The 16,941-nt window shown below is 43.6% G+C and overlaps 1 protein-coding gene across 1 annotated transcript in view; it reads left to right on the top strand.

The window, feature by feature from the left end:
• FER1L6 (fer-1 like family member 6) overlaps positions 1 to 16,941 on the top strand; it is a 133,379-nt gene that overhangs the window by 46,578 nt on the left and 69,860 nt on the right. The window contains exons 16-19 of the mRNA XM_030304364.1: positions 3,006 to 3,096; positions 6,036 to 6,155; positions 7,861 to 8,013; positions 15,634 to 15,811. Coding sequence (XP_030160224.1) covers positions 3,006 to 3,096; positions 6,036 to 6,155; positions 7,861 to 8,013; positions 15,634 to 15,811 — 542 coding nt within the window. The remainder of the gene's footprint in view (positions 1 to 3,005; positions 3,097 to 6,035; positions 6,156 to 7,860; positions 8,014 to 15,633; positions 15,812 to 16,941) is intronic.

Here is a 16,941-nt window from a genome sequence, read left to right as displayed (position 1 = left end):
TCACTGGGGGGGCCATTGTAGGGGCTTGTCTACTATAGAAGGAAACAACCTGGATTAACTCTCAAAATTAATTAGGTGAAGAGTTGGGCAAAAATGAGAATTTATCATAATGACGGGCGCCTGGGTGGCTCAGTCAGTTAAGCATTGCTTGATTTTGGCTCAGGTCATGATCTCAGTGTGGGGAGATTGAGCCCTGTGTTGGGCCCCACACTGGGCATGGAGCCTGCTTAAGATTCTCTCTCTCTCTCTCTCTCTCTCTCTCTCTCTCTCCCTCCCTCCCTCCCTCCCTCCCTCCCTCTCCCCCTCCTCCCTTGCTCATGCTGTCTCTAAATAAAAAAATGAAAGAAAGAAAAGAAAAGAAAAAAAGATTTAGTAGTAATGGAAGCAATGCGAAGGGGTGGAGATTCATTTGATGGAAGGCAAAATCTAATAGATAGGGGGTAGCTAAATAGCTAAATTCTGGTGTTTTGCTTTATAAGTTCTGTCTTTGCTAATCTCTCAGTTACCCATCATTTTTGCTTTATAAAAGGAAAGCAAACAAATATATAGATTTCTTTCTATCTTTATTTCTTTCTCATTTCTCATTATAGAAGCAATATCTATCAGTGTTGCTCCTGCTGTGAGCTAAGTGTGACCTGCAATTCTCTTTGAGCATCTTTAAAAAGCTTCATGATCTCATATTTCTAGAAACTGTGTGTGGGCAAATTATAGCTCAATAATTTTCTATATTAGGGGGCTACTTGGGGTGATGATCATTCCCCTTTCCCTTCAAGTTTACAAGCAGCTGAAAACATATTTATGAGGGTCAGACAGAGATCAAAATGTTAGTTTTGTATTTGGTAAACTTGGATTTGAGAAAGCGGCTTGGACCTGAGGTCAAGGTGGGCTTCCTGTTTCCTCCCCGCTGCGACCCCTTCATGGTGAGGCAGCTGGACTTCTGGGGCTTCTCCCCAGGAAGGGACAGGTCACTTGCCACAAGAAGGTGAGGAGGCCGTCCACAGGTCACAGCAGGCTGGGTATGAAAGATGAAGAATGAACACAAACAGGTGCAGTGGTCATTTACTCCAATTTGATTGAGGGAATCAATGATTTTTCCCCCTGTGAGAAAGGGAGAGAGAGATCAGAAGTCAGAAGTGTCCACCATGTCTCATTAAGCTGGTCCGTTCGGGAGTGGAATGGAGTTTCTTGTGTGTCTCAGAAGGTAGACGTGTGGCAACAAGATGCCTTCTTCAAAATATAATTCTTTATATTCTTTTTAAAAATTAAGAGAAAACGGGGCGCCTGGGTGGCTCAGTTAGTTAAGCATCCAACTTCGGCTCACGTCATGATGTGGTTCGTGGGCTCGGGCCCCCTGTCGCGTTCTGTGCTAACATCTCAGAGCCAGGAGCCTGCTTCGGATTCTGTGTCTGCCTCTCTCTCTGCCCCTCCCCTGCTTGCACTCTCTCTCTCTCTCTCTCTCTCTCAAAAATAAACATTAAAATTTTTTTTGTTTTAATTAAAAAATAAATAAATAAAAATTAAGAGAAAATGTCACTTGACTAGTATGTCCAAAGAGAATTGCTAGTGAGGTTTCCGACGGTGACGTAGGACCGGGGAGTGTGGTGTTTTCCCCTTTTGTTTCCTTTGTCGTTGATTTTTTTTCTTCACAGTATTACATGCTCATCTTACCAAAAGAAAAAAAAAAAGGTAGGAATGTATGAAGAAACAGTGTTCTCAATTCTCTCTCCAATCCCATTTTGCAGAGAAAAGTTGATTTGTCCTCCTGGATTTTTTTTCCTGTGCATTTGCAGACCCACACATTCATGAAAACACTGTATTTTTCCACAAATGTCACACATTTTGTTCAGCAGGTTGCTTTTTCACTCCACAAACTAGCACTGGAATCTTTCTACAGTTGTATGTGATGGTCCTCAGTATTTAATTGTGTGATATGTGTCACTTACTTAACTGGTCTCTGATATATTAGTTGCTTCTAATTATTTTCCTACTATAAACGATGCTACAATAAGCATTACTGTGTAAACATATTCTTGCAAAATTTTTCAGTTGTTTTTGAAGGACAGAATTCTAACCTAATTTTTGGATCAAATTATATAGACGTTTAATTTTTGGCAAGTGCTGTCAAATCGTCTCTTAAACAATTGGTGGAGGAGAGTGACTATTTCCCCACCAACCTTAACTATTATCCAATAGGTGAAAATGGTATTGATTTTAATTTGCATTTAACTTTTCACTAATGAGGGCAGTATCTTATTTCCCCATGTTTTAAAGCCACTTATATTTCTTCTTCAATTACATGCATAACCTCTACCATTTTCTTATTGACCACATTTTTAACATCACCCCTCCAAGTGTTACTACTCGTCATTGGTAGAGTTTTTAACATGGGAGGACGTACTGCAGTATGGAGTCTAAAATATTTTTTACATACAACTTTTCAGGAAACTCTTGGTGTGTGTTAAATGTGTAAGATGATGGAAAACTGCATTATTTTACGTTTGGTGTTATGACCTTGGATAGCAATCACAATAGATATGTATAGGAAACGAAGTAGGAAAACAAACCTCTATTCCCCAAAATTAATGTGGGGTCTGGGGATCATTTCCAATCCTCACTTTGTCTCTTAGAAAAGTTAGTGCACCATTGCTTAATTCTTTGTTGTTGTTTTTTCTAATGTTTATTTGATTTGGAGCTAGAAAGAGAGCGAGTAGGGGAGGGGCAGAGAGAGAGAGGGAGAGATCTGAAGCACTGACAGCAGAGAGCCAGGCCTGATGCGGGGCTCACACTCACCAACAGTGAGATCATGACCTGAACCAAAGTCCCACACTTAACTGACTGAGCCACCCAGGTGCCCCCACCACTGCTTAATTCTAAATGAGAAATCTTGGTTCCGTGGCTCCATCAACTTTCCCATTGTATTGCAGGAAGTGTATGTGCAAATCTCTGGAAGTACATAAATGGATTTTCACTAAGCAGGTTTCCAAATTGTTATTCTTCTCTTATAGTGCCTTTATCTCTGAAGCAGAAAAGAAGCCCAAGATGTTGAACCAAACCACTTTAGATAAGAAACGACTTACGCTCTGTTGGCAGGAGCTGGTATGTGAAAATCTATTTATACTTTGAACAGAATTAAAACATGTGCTTTAAAAATAAACCTCATGGATGAGGCGTAGGTCATAGACCAGATGAGGATAATGTTCTAAAGGTTCTACATCTGCGTGATGTAGAAGCATGAGTGAGAAGGGAATATATGGGTAAGTTGGAAAGGAATGAGCATTTATTGAATGTTTATAAAATGATCTAGAAGCCCACCAGTCCTATATCCTCTTCTGATGGATTTCCTCTTTGACCATTTTCTCGACATTTATATTTTGTCAAAGGCATAGACTTCTTTGCCTCACAAATGGAGAGACCAAAAAATAACTCTTGTTCCCCTGCTCAGTTTTCTTCCATTAAAAATTGTGAAGAGGTGTAAGCTTTCTTGACATCGGGGCAGGAGCTGATACCTCTCTGTGCCCTGGAGAACCCGCACAGCTCTGCATGCCTCACAGATCCTCAGTCCCTGTCGAATGAGTGATGGTTGAGAAATGCCAGACCAGGTTAGACCCTGGCTTATCTCACCTCGAAAATTCAGCTCCAACAGTGGCACCAAGGGACATTTTGTAGGAGGCCGTGATAATTCTGCAAAGAAAAATGACTTGGTGTTTGACTGGTCAGGGGCATTTTGAAGATGCAAGCGGGGCTCAGCGAGATTAAAGGATTTTTTTAAAGGTCACAGTTAATTAATCATCGTCTAGACACTAAGACCCAACTGTCGAAACTGGTTCACCTTTCTTTCCAGGATAATAAACAAGGGTTTATGTACTCCTCCTCTGTACTCCAAGGGAGGCCAGATTTTCACTGTATAGATCTTCCTCCTACCCCATTTCTTCTTTAGCCCCTCCGGCTGCCTTTCCCTGTCTCTGCAACATCCATGCACTACATATTGCCCACAGAGCTCTGTATTGAGAAATACAGAGTTTTCTCGACATCCAACAGTCCTTGACCCACACGAGTCCACGCATTCAATATCTTGTAGTGGCCCAGCAGTCCCTCCTCATCTCTGGACCTGTATTTCCACCCTCCCAGTGGACACATCACTGCTTGTCTCACAGCGCCTCCAACTCAACCCATCCTATTAAACCCATCGGCTTCCAATCTGACTTTGTTCCACGTCCTCTGTTAGCACGACCAGCTGCATTTGTTGCTCCAACCAGAAGCCTAGACTCAACTTTAAATCTTTACTCCTAACCCTCCATAGTCGATCTGACCACAGGCCCTGTTGCTTCCTCCCCTTAAAGACTCTGGAACTTGTTCCACTTCATCCTCAGCGTTGCTGCCTGAACTGAGTTCCTTAGCACCCACTAGGCCCAGACCGTGGCTTCCTCCAACCCAGACCACAACCAGAATGGTCTTCCTAAAACACAAACCTGATTAGATCGCCATTGCTTCAAAAATCACTGGCATTTGTCAGTCCTACATACCTTCTATCTGTAATTGGTTCCTCTGTCTGGACTTTCCTTTCTCTTCTTATCACCTGATGAATTCCATTCCTTTTTAAAGACCCAGTGTAAATGTCATGGCATCTATAAAACCGAGCTCTGCCTTTCCCTGGTCCCCTGATGTTTCGCACATATATTGCTTTTAGCTCACCAAACTGTCACGTCTCAGGGAAGGAAGCCAGTGTCTTCCCCTGTCCTAGGCCTTGGCTCCTAGGACAGTACCTGATACAAAGCAAGTATTTAGTCCTCCTGGCCAGCATGTACCTAAGGCTTCCTATGTGCCAGGCCCTGTGCTAGGTGCTGGGAACACAGCGCTGTAAGTACTTGGCACTCGCCCCTGAGGAATTGATTGATTGATTGACTTAGTCATTCTGCAAACATGTATTTAACACCTGCTATGTGTCAGGAACTCTGCCAGACACTGAGAATAAGTAAGAACAAGGTAAGAACAAACCAGAGGAGGTCCCTGCCCTAGTGAAGTTTACATTTTAGGGGAGTAGACGGGAGATAGAAAGGTAAGCAACAACTAAACAAAATGATTACAGGTTATGGTTATGAAGGAAATTTTGTAAGGCCATGGTGATCAGGAAAATGTGGGGGACGGGACGCAGTGGTGACATTGAGGCTGAGGCTTGGGAAGGAACGAGCCGTGCAGAGTCCAGGAGGAGCATCTGAACAAGAGGAAAGCCCACGCACACCAGTCTTGAGGTCGGACTGAGCTTGATGTGTTCTGAGCCTTCTTGAGGACCAGTGTGCCTGGGGCCCAGTGTATGAAGCGATACAAGATGAAGCAAAGAGTAGGCAAGGCCCACTCACGCAGGGTCTCAGAAATCACTATGAATGTTTGGGATTTCCTCTGTACAAAAACACGGCTGATGGGGCGCCTGGGTGGCGCAGTCGGTTAAGCGTCCGACTTCAGCCAGGTCACGATCTCGTGGTCCAGGAGTTCGAGCCCCGCGTCGGGCTCTGGGCTGATGGCTCAGAGCCTGGAGCCTGTTTCCGATTCTGTGTCTCCCTCTCTCTCTGCCCCTCCCCCGTTCATGCTCTGTCTCTCTCTGTCCCAAAAATAAATAAACGTTGAAAAAAAAAAAAAAACACGGCTGAATGGATGTTCCAAACTCTCAGACAGCTGTGAGGAGCAATGAGGATTAATTCAGCAGGTAGGGCTTTGTCTGGCACAGGGTAAGAACTCAATACGTTTTAGTTACTGGATTTGGGTCCTGGCTAACAGAGCCATGGGACCTTGACAAACCTTTGACTTTTCCAGGCCCTGGCTTCTCATCTATCAAACAAAGGTGAGATGATATTCACTGCCTCCGTATGTCTATGACATTTCTATTAAATGGGCGGTGTGCACACTGGCAAGACCCTGAAACAGCCCCATGAATGGCTTGGTGTGGAACTTGACAAGCGCCTTCAGGATTCTCCAGCGACAGGACAGTACTTATGTCCAGATATCTAGAAAAACCCACGTGGACTCCTGTCTTGTTTCAGGAAACAATGGCCAAGGAAGCCAAGGCAATCATTCAGCAGCAGAAGAAAAAATTATCTCTTGATGAAATGATCCATGAAGCCGAAATCTTTGTGGAAAAAATCCGCTTCCTTGTTGATGAGGTAATCAACTCTAAAGGCAAACTTCCTTTGGGAGATTAGAACAAATATATTCCTAGTGAAGTTTGAATGTTTGATAAGGATAAAAGGTGGAGAGCAATGCTTTTTTCCAAGCCCTGCAGAGCTGAGCAGTCACTATTAGTTTAGGCGTGAGAATGGAGATTTTTAAATTAAGCCAAACGTGTACAGCTTTATTGATTTTTTAATGAAGCCTGAGTATTCAGCAGAAATAAAAAGCTTGTTCCTTAATGGAATCAAGAAAAGTCAAAATAAGTATGGGACCTTTGATTAGTTTTCAACTGTAAGTGGACTTAAACTCTATCCAGTAAAAGAACAGCTTCTCCTTTAAAGTTAGTTGTAAACAGTATCTTTTGTGACTTCTAGAATGTTCTAAAAAGGTCCACATATTTGCTTCTGTCAGATGCTGGGTTTTTTATGGGAAGGTTTCAAGGAGAGGTACAGAACATTACTGCTTCTGTCAATCTCAAAAGTTGTATATCTTGTTGCAAATCCATCATTCCCTGGGGACGTAATAAACAGTGAGACAGGAAGTCATTTTAACAGATTCAGGAATTTTAATAAGCACCCAGAAGGTTCAAACCAAGCATCAGGACTTCAGGTCTGTGACTGACCAACCCTCTGGCTAGGGAAACCTCCTCACTGATGTTTCTGTTTCCGTATAAGGAGAGAAGGGATGCCTCTTGGAGAACAAATTGTGCCAGACGATTATGGGGTTAGAGAGGCAGAGCACCCACTTCGAGCCCAGGAAAATAAAAGCGTACTTTGTGACAACGTACCTCCCTTTTGATTGGGTAGCTATGTTGGCTCAGAAATATGCATTTCAAACACAACATAATGGGCCTCTTGGCAGGGAATTCTGTAATTCCTATCTTGATTAGCTCGATTTTAAAGTAGAATTTAATGTGCAAGTTAGTCAAATTTCTCCTGAATAACAACCTAAAATAGAGCTAAAATACTTGGCAACCATATTTTAGGTCTAAAGTCCCTTGTAGAATTGTTTTTCCTTCCTTAAGAGCAAATAGAGGGGTGCCTAGGTAGCTCAGTCAGTGAAGCATCCGACTTTGGCTCAGATCATGGTCTCGCAGTCCGTGAGTTTGAGCCCCGCGTCAGGCTCTGTACTGACAGCTCAGAGCCTGGAGCCTGCTTCAGATTCTGTCTCCCTCTCTCTCTGTCCTTCCCCCACTCTCACTGTCTCTCTCTCTCTCAAAAGTAAATAAACATTAAAAAAAAAAAAGAGCAAATAGAAAGACATTCATGGATTTTTGTTTTTGCTTTTTTTTTTTTTTTTTGAATATTCTGGAAAGCTACCTGGCTCTTAGGAGGACCAATGTTTGAGGCTAAATCATTACATGATTACAAAAAAACAACAACAAAGGGGAAGATGTTTGTTCCATAGATGGAGAAAAGTAGGTCACCAAAGATGCCAAATCACGGGTCCAACTTGCGTATCCTCAAAGCACAATAGCCAAGTTGGACATACGGGGTTTGTATGTACTTACAAGTCATGACATAAGGCTTTCTCAAAGAAGCTACACTTAACTTGCTTGACTGCATAGATGTCTAAGTGCCTTGATGGTTTAAGTCACAGAATGTATTTTTCAGACAGGGACTATTTCCGGGAGGAGAGTTCCGGAAGGGTACTTGTTAAGCACCAACCCATCAAATCCATTCCCCTCTGTTGCCACAGCCACAGCACACCATCCCCGATGTCTTCATCTGGCTGCTCAGCAACAACAAGAAGGTGGCATATGCCCGCATCGCCTCCAAAGATGTGCTCTATTCCCCTGTCGGTGAGCAGATGGGCAAACACTGTGGGAAGATCAAAACTCATTTCCTCAGAGTAAGTCTGCACTACTTTTGACTCAACGATAGGAAATCTCTGCTTTTCCTGAGTCTCTCAGCATCCTTCATGTGTGTCCATGTCCCTGACTTTTCCCCCAAACTTTCAAAGGTCTGAGGACAGACAGCTGAAACACCTTGTCTCCTCTTGATTCAAATTGTGATTTAGTAGACCGTCTTGAGGCTGAGTATTCCCCAGTTTTCCAATTACCATGTCAACAGACATAAAGTTGTTGTTGTTTTTTTTTTAATGTAGCAGATGTACCTCAAGGTTGCTTTAATTTTTATTTCTTTGGTCACTAGGAAAACCAACCATTTTTCTATTAGTTTTCTCTCTACCTTTTCTCTTGTGTGATTTGTCCATGGCATCTCTTCACATGAGTTCATCTATGTTTAAAAAAAGAAAAATTTCAAGGAAAACGACAAGAGAAAAGGTTTGTATTTCACAGAACTGGCAGTTCAGGATTCCTGGTGGCTTCCAATTGTGAAATTTCATCTAGGTTCCCTGTACCCTTCATGAAGACCGGGTCACCTGATGCCTCCCCTGAGGCCTCACAAGTGGACAATCATAGGTAGAATCTCTGGATGGATCCTACTGTTTCTCAGTCAAAATTGGAACCTTTCTTGGAGACCCTGGGTATTCTACCTATACTATAAATTTCTATCCCAGAAACAGACTTGAGAAAATATGGAGAAAGAGTGGTCCAGGGGCTTGACACACACCAGTGACTGACAAGAATGTATAATTTGACTCACTAACTCTTCCCAACTTAGAGTAGATTTTCCTGGAAATTGTAGTTCTGATTTCTTCCTACAACATAATTATCTTCCACTGCCTGAGGGGGAGGGTGAGAAGGCTTATTAACCATGCCGTATGAAGAACGGTGAAGAGATAACAGTGTTTAACTGAGAAGAGAAGATTTGATGTCTTGATAGAGATTTTTAGTGTTTGTAGGGCTACCACATGGATGATGAATTGAGTGTGTGTGCGCACGCGTGTGTGTGTGTGTGTGTGTGTTTCCAGAGGACATAACCGGGCCACATGATAGCTGTTACAGGGAAATGGTTTCCTATATGGAGGTCCATATTTGGTCTTAGTCCCTTTGATATAAATATGGCAATGGGAAGCTAGACTGGGTAGCCTCTAAGTGCCATCCAAATGTTAGAGTCTCCCTTAGATGTGATTATCAAATGTTGCAGACAGAAGAGGCAGCAGGGGATAATGGCTTAATGCTTGGGCTCTGAAATGAGGTGAATCCGGGTTGGAGTTTGTACCAGTTTATCAAGGCGGCTGTAACGAAGTACCACTAAGCGGCTTAAACAACAGAGACGTATTATCTCACAATTCTGAGGGTTGGAAATCTTAGATAAAGGTATTGGCGGAGCCATGCTCCCTCTGAAAACACTGTTCTAACTCCTGGCAGTTCTTGGCTCGTAGGAGCATAACTCCAGTCTCTACACTGTGCTCTCCCTGTGGGTGTCTCTCTTCACACGATGTCCTTTTTGTAAGAATCACACTCCAGTTTAGGTTCGTGTTAACTGTATCTTCCATGACCCTATTTCCAAATAAGGTCTTATTCTAAGCTACTGGGTGTGAGGACTTCAACGTCTGAAGTTTAGGGGAATACAGTTTTTAACCCACTACAGAATTCTGGGGCTAAAATTCAGAATTTTAACCCACTACAGAATTTACAAGCTGCATGACCTTGGGCAAGTTACTTAACATCTCTGTGTCTCCTATTCCTCATCCGTCAAATGGAGGTGATGCTGAGGGTTAAGTGGATAATTGCCCATGAAGAACACAGAGTGTGTATCATTCAGAGTAATCGCTCAATCAGTGTTGGTGTTCAAACAAATGGGCATCCAACATCTAGAGGATGTTTCTGGAATTGTATGCCCCTTCATATCTGGTGAAGTATTTGTGGCTCGTCATGTGTGTTACTTTCTGTCATGTGGATAACATGACTTTTAAACCGATCCCTGTGGGGCGCCTGGGTGGCGCAGTCGGTTAAGCGTCCGACTTCAGCCAGGTCACGATCTCGCGGTCCGTGAATTCGAGCCCCGCGTCGGGCTCTGGGCTGATGGCTCGGAGCCTGGAGCCTGTTTCCGATTCTGTGTCTCCCTCTGTCTCTGCCCCTCGCCCGTTCATGCTCTGTCTCTCTCTGTCCCAAAAATAAATAAACGTTGAAAAAAAAATTTTTTTTTAAATAAATAAACCGATCCCTGTGAAACTGTAACCGAAAAAAAGTGTTCACTCTAGTTATTTACCGCAAATGTCAGGGCTTCTCTTCAACTTTCTCCATCTAAGGGATTCTGGGGTCACGAGAAACATTTGTCCTAAAAAAAGCAAATTGTTTCAGAAAATGCTAGAAAATCAGTGTAAAGTTATTTCCTCCCAAATACTTTGATATATGCCGGATTTATTTAAAATTAGAACAAAGAACAACTGTCAAATAAAACCAGAGGATGGACACAACTGAGAGTTCAGAACCTTCACCCTGTGGCCCTGGCTGACGTCTTTGTCTGTTATTTTCTTTCTGCCGTTGGGATTACTTTGGGGGATAGCTTTTTTTTTTTTTTTTAATTTTTTTTTAACGTTTATTTATTTTTGGGACAGAGAGAGACAGAGCATGAACTGGGAAGGGGCAGAGAGAGAGGGAGACACAGAACCAGAAGCAGGCTTCAGGCTCTGAGCCATCAACCCAGAGCCCGACGCGGGGCTCGAACTCACGGACCGTGAGATCGTGACCTGAGCCGAAGTCGGACGCTTAACTGACTGAGCCACCCAGGCGCCCCTGGGGGATAGCTTTTTAAATGTCGTTGAATTCACTTGCACTGACTTGATGAAACATCTTGATAAGATGATTCAGCAAAACTGTTTCCATTCCTGATTTGATTGTCACCGTTGCTATTCATTCCCTTTCTCCACCTCTCTTTATGCCCTTTTCTCTTCACCCAAATGGTAAATCTGAAGAAAGAAAGAGCAGCATCAGGGAGGCAAAGTGTTTACCCTCCTGCCACTCACTCTGGTTTCTTAGCTGAGAATTAAAAGTGCAGGAAGACAGAGCATAGAATGCAAACATCCAAAATCTCTAGGCCAGAGTTTCCTCAGAGTTTATGCTGTGGAACAGCCCTCAGCTCCGTGAACTTCCACGTTCAGACCCATTTGGGGGGTTGCAGGTGCACCCTCTCGTGGGGTCTCACGGTGCCCATTAGCTGGTAGAAGGCTTCCAGAAGTTCTGCAGTCAGGAAACATCTTTATCTTTTACAGCCCACGCTTGCCAACCTTATTCATCTAGAACAGTTATTTACAAATGTTGGGAAACTACTTTTACTAGGGGTCCAGTTCAGAGAATGTTAATCTAGAGGAAACTAAAATGCGTTATCTTAAGTCACATAGCCAAATAAATAGTAAATAGTAATAGTAAATCATAGTTCCTGGTTCCATGATCTTTCTCTTTAAAAAAAATTTTTTTTAAATGTATATTAATTTTGAGAGAGAGAGACAGAGACAGAGCACGAGCAGCGGAGGGGCAGAGAGAGAGAGAGGGAAACACAGAATCTGAAGCAGGCTCCAGGCTCTGAACTGTCAGCACGGAGCCTGACACGGGGCTCGAACCCACCACGAGATCATGACCTGAGCGAAAGTCAGAGGCTTAACTGAGCCACCCAGGCGCCCTATCTTTCTTTTTTTCTAACTTAAATATATTCATAATGCTATAGTGGACAGGGTGGGGTCACTGGAACAAAATTTGCTAAGCTCAGCTCAATCCACCATCCAAAAGAGCAGAGCTCTCCCACTTCGGTCTCATCCGCACCTTACCTGTAGTGGCCATCGGGTGGAAAAGCACATCCGTGTCCAAAAGCAAACTCCCTGTGGGAGGAGCTGGGTGTGCTCAGAGTCCAACAAGAGGGTGACGTTCCACTTTCCTTTTCTCTTTGCCTGGAATCATGGCTCCATGTGAGTCCTGCCAGCTGGACTCCAGAGAGCCCCTCCTTGGTCTTGCCTCCACCTTTATCCTGTCTCTCCTGAGTCCAGTCACTTCTCAGGACTCCCGCTTTCAATCCACCTTTCCCTAGGATGCAGCACAAAGTGATGACTGGGTCCTGCCACACACAAACGTCAACAAAGCAAGCAAACCCTCTCTTTCTGATACTGGTTGACCAACTTCAGTACAATGTGTGTGAATTCCCATCTCTTGCTCCATTTTCTGACTTGCCAAGACTTCCCCTGTTTTTAAAAGCCAGCCGGCATTCACCAGGACCTCTGGAGGAGGTGGGTGGGGCTTGGGAGGGGCTAAGACTGTAGCATTCTGTCTCATGCGGTTTGTATACATTGGTGATCATAGTTTTTCAACGCACGTTTGCTTTCTTTAATTATTTTGTTTCCTCTCCCCGCCTCCCCCCCCCCCCAACCTTACCATGCTATTCTCAAAAGGAAAGACACTGCAGTGGTTGGTCAGGCTTTAGGAGCACACAAGAGAGAAAAGCAACTGGGGAAGTGAGGGAGCCAGGGGAAGACACCCCAGGCTAAACATGCACATGCAGTTAAACAGGAGATACTCTTTCTGAAAGCACTTAGGAGCATGCTCAGTCATGTTGCGGGGGTTCCAGCTGGGATTCCCACGTGAGACATCCTGCAACGTCTTGCAAGCAATTTCAGTTTGTGTATTTTTTAAACGACGGGTAAACTGCAAACTCTAGGAGTCCATTAGTGGTCCTTACGTAACATTTCCCAAGATGTTAGCTGAGTTATCGGTCCTAATCGCGAATTCACACACCCGTGTTGTTTTCACAGCAGCAGGAATGAATGATGCTTTTGCTGTTGTTTTACTTTAAGAGTAAAGCAAAGGATATCAGACCTGCTTGGGGCCACGCAGATAGGAAGTTAAGTCTTGTTCAAGTATTACCACTGTGGTCATTGACCAGCAGGATCAGCACCAACAGGGAGAAATGCAGAATCACAAGACCTACTGAATCGGAATTTACATTTTAGCCAGATGCCCAGGCAGTTCACGCAGATAGATCAGTGTGTGAGGAGCCCTGGCTAAGAGTATGGGCTCTGGAGCCGGGTAGAGCAGGGTTGAGTCTTGGGTCATTCTTGCCTCGCTCTGTGATGGTAGACACTCATCTTAACCTCTCTGAACCTCCATTTCTACATCTTCAAAGTACACATAATAAAGATATTTACTCTTCATTCACCATGAAGATGAATGATAACCTGTGGCTTGTTAACAGTACGTAAGTACTAAGACACGGTGCGTGCAGGGAGAAACATGAGAGAGACCTAGGACTGTGTAAGCGCTCAACATGCGTGAAGCAGGATTGTTATTAGGAAAATAAATTAATGAGCTGACAAATATTTATTGAGTACTTCATGAATGCCAAGCAGTCTTTTGGGGACATCACTGCGAACTGACAGATAAAAATCCCTGCCTTTGTGAATTGATATCCTAGTGATATCTACAAATGGCAAAGGGATTACTTTTTATTACAATAGAATAACCGTAGGCTCTCATAAATGGTTGTTTTATTGAACAAATGCTCAATGCATTTTAGCTATTATTATTGTTATGGTTATTACAGAAGTGATGAGTTGAGGATTATTTCTTATAATTTTTAAAATTATGAGTTGCAGAGCAGTTATCTTTACCAACAACAAAATGACCTTTTTTTTTTTTTTTAAGCTGAGTAAATAATGGCATCCCACTCCCTAAAGAATAAAATCTGAACTCATCCACATAACGAGCAGGATTCCTCATCCTCGTCTGTGTCATTCTTTGCCCCAACTCTTTCTTTTCTAAAAACTTTTAGCAAATCCCCTCCTGGCACAGAGTGAGCACTCACTAAACATTAGCCTGTATCACCACTGTTAGTTCCCACCCCTGTGTCTTTGTTCTTGCCTTCCCTCTTCCAGGGATGCTTTCTCTACTGGTCCAGCTCCTGAAGTACCCACTAAAGCCCAGTAAAATGTTTGACTCCTAAAGAAAAATAGAAACACCTGCTCCTACTTTTCTGTTCCCTTTGTTTCTCTCTTACCCTTGACCTTGCATTTGAATAAAGGAATGCAAGTCGGTTTCCTTGTGAGCCAATGAAGGGAGGCCCGGGGTGGGGGGGTGTCTTGATCATTCTGATGCCTTCCTGACCCCACTGCTTTAGTGAGGCCTAATGGCCCTTCAGGTAGTTGCTGAATTGAGTTGCTGAAAATCCATTTAAGGGACCTGCAGAGCGAGAGAGAGAAAGGTAAACAGCCATGCTCAATTTTGGATTCAGATGCTCTCCACGGTGCCTTGGAAATTGTCAGAGCATGCTGTGGCCTCTCATGTAGGATTTTGTGATTCCTTCTGGAGAAAAAGTGGTGCTGAAGAAAGTGGACAATATTGATAGGAAATCCTAAGAAACGCTAAGTGACACTTGGAAGAGTCAACAAAATCTGGAGAGGTAGCTACTCTAAGAATGAAGATCTAGGCAGCAGTTCTGAACACAGCCAAGTCTGGGGTTGGGAACCCCTTCAGTGGGGAAGGAACCCCCTAATCCTGGTGACTGAGGAATAAAGAAGCCACGCTACACTGAGTTGTATCCTCCACATGTTGAGAACACATTCACCCACACACATTCATCTGTATGTGCACAGACTCAAACCGCCTACACGAATACACGTGTGAACACACAGATGCAAACAAACATAAACATAAATCCAGATCTGAGTACAGTCAAAGGGGAGCATGCAGGGTGGAAAAGGAATTTGAAACCACGCTGCATGAGGTGGGGGGATGAAGGGACTAGAGATGGTTAGCCAGGAAGAAGGATATGGTAGGACGGGTAGGTCCCTTCAAGCACATGGGGGCCTGGCCTATGGAAGAAGCAGCACATGAGTCCCTCTGAACGAAGCAAAGACGTAGATGCTGTGGTTGGGATTCGAGGTCCTTGGAAGTTCTGGGAAGGGATATTTCTTTTTTTGGGGGGAGGGGGAAGGATATTTCAGCTCAGTGTGGGAAGAGGCAAGCTTTGGGGGTAGAGTCCGGCATCTAGATATGGAATTATCTCCTCTGGGTTTTGGTTCTGGTTCTGTCACTTGAAAGCTGAGTGATCTAAGGGAACTTCTTTAACCTCCCTGAGCCCGAGTTTCCTCATATATACAAGCAGGGGCAATAATCATACCTTCCTGGTAGATTTAAATGATCCAAGGCTCAGAAGTGCCTGTTTCAGCTTCAGGCCCACTAGACCTGGATCCTCCTCTGAGACTGTGCATGGTGGCAACTGGGGTCATCAGTCTCATTTTGATATGAGATTACGGGGTGCCTGGGTGGCTCAGTCGGTTAAGTGTCTGACTTCAACTCAGGTCATGATCTCGCAATTTGTGAGTTCGAGCCCCGCATCCAACTGTCTGCTGTCATTGTAGAGTCTGCTTGGGATCCTCTGTCCCCTTCTCTCTGCCCTCCCCAGCTGTGCCCTTTTTTCACAAATAAATAAACATTGAAAGAAAAAAAAAAAAAGATTATGTCCTGAGAACTGCTCTCTGAATACCTGCCCTGGGTGTGTCCCCAGATCCACAGGACCTCTTTTCTCAAAGAGTGAGCCTCCTCCTAACAAAGCGGTCTTCCTCGTAACCTTTCCCCAGCTTCCTGGAAAACGGCCGGCTGGTTGGTCAGTGCAAGCAAAGGTCGACCTGTACCTGTGGCTGGGCTCCACCAGACATTCCGGTGCCATTTTGGACAACTTGCCAGCAGGCTATGAAGCAGAGATGTCCTCCAAAGTGGCTGGCACCCATCAACCCCCGGCCAGCCTGCTCTACCCAGGTATGATGCCCACCTGACAAAGAGGGTCATTAGGTGTCTCCAGTGGGCTTCTCAGAAAACAATGAGAAGGACGGCATGCATGGGCTGTTTGCACATTATTTTAGGATCAACTCATTTCCCTTTTAAAATATAGTTTCTAAATTTTCTTCCTTACCTTCCAATTGTCCCATCTCAAAAGAATAATGTGAAATCGTTAAATACATCTGGAGTAAAAGTTATAGTTTTCTGCTAATGGAGGGCATTGCAATTTGAGTTTCTTGGTAGGCAGATCATGTGGACTGAGTTTGCATTTGAAGCAGAAGATGCCTTTTAAAACACATCAGTAAGTTCTTAGGCTGATATGACCTGTGCAATTCCTTTTACATGGCACTAGGGTTTTGACCTGTAAACAGCGGGCATTTGCATTTGCCAGTAATGACCCAATGGGAACTGGTATCACTGGGGTCCCTTGTGTTTCTTCAGCTTGGTTCCTGATGTGGTCACTTTGAGAAATTCAGCGTGCTTTATATAATCCTTTCTTCTATGCAGATAGTTTCTATGAATGCCATTATGTTTACATTTTCATATCATTTTGGATTTTGTTATAAGTATTAATGTCTTACAGTAGCAATTTGCTTTCTCTTTCCAAATTGCTTCAATTTACAGGATCTTTGCTGCTGAATTCAGACAGAATAGATGACAGTTTTGCCTTAACTTCAACTGAAGTTAAGTTTTGAACAGAGCCATTGTTGGAAGCACCGGAGAATTGTCCACAAATCCAGGCTTTCTTTGTTACCCAAGACTCGTTTGATGTCAGTTGACCTTAACTGCCAATGGAATCCAAGTGGTTCCATAGTTAGAAGGCTCTGGAGATATTTATCCAGAGGTTCAGCTCATGATTTCTGTGCCCGGTGTCAATGTATAAGAATGAGGAAAGCTCAGCCCTATTTGGAAAATGCATGGCCCATACAATGTACCAAGCATTGTTCCATCTACTTTATGAATTATATTGAATTTACTTGTCACATAAACCCTGGGCAGTTTCTTCATTTTACAGAGGGAGAAAGGATGTATCAGAAATGCTTGGAATTGTCCAAGATCCCACAGCTAGTAAATGACGAAGACAGCTTCTCCAAACTCTGCTTTATTTC

Source organism: Lynx canadensis, chromosome F2 (assembly GCF_007474595.2).
Source record: "Lynx canadensis isolate LIC74 chromosome F2, mLynCan4.pri.v2, whole genome shotgun sequence".
Taxonomy (NCBI): domain Eukaryota; kingdom Metazoa; phylum Chordata; class Mammalia; order Carnivora; family Felidae; genus Lynx; species Lynx canadensis.
Note: the sequence above shows the minus strand (reverse complement) of the source record. Positions and strands in the feature narration are given on the sequence as shown.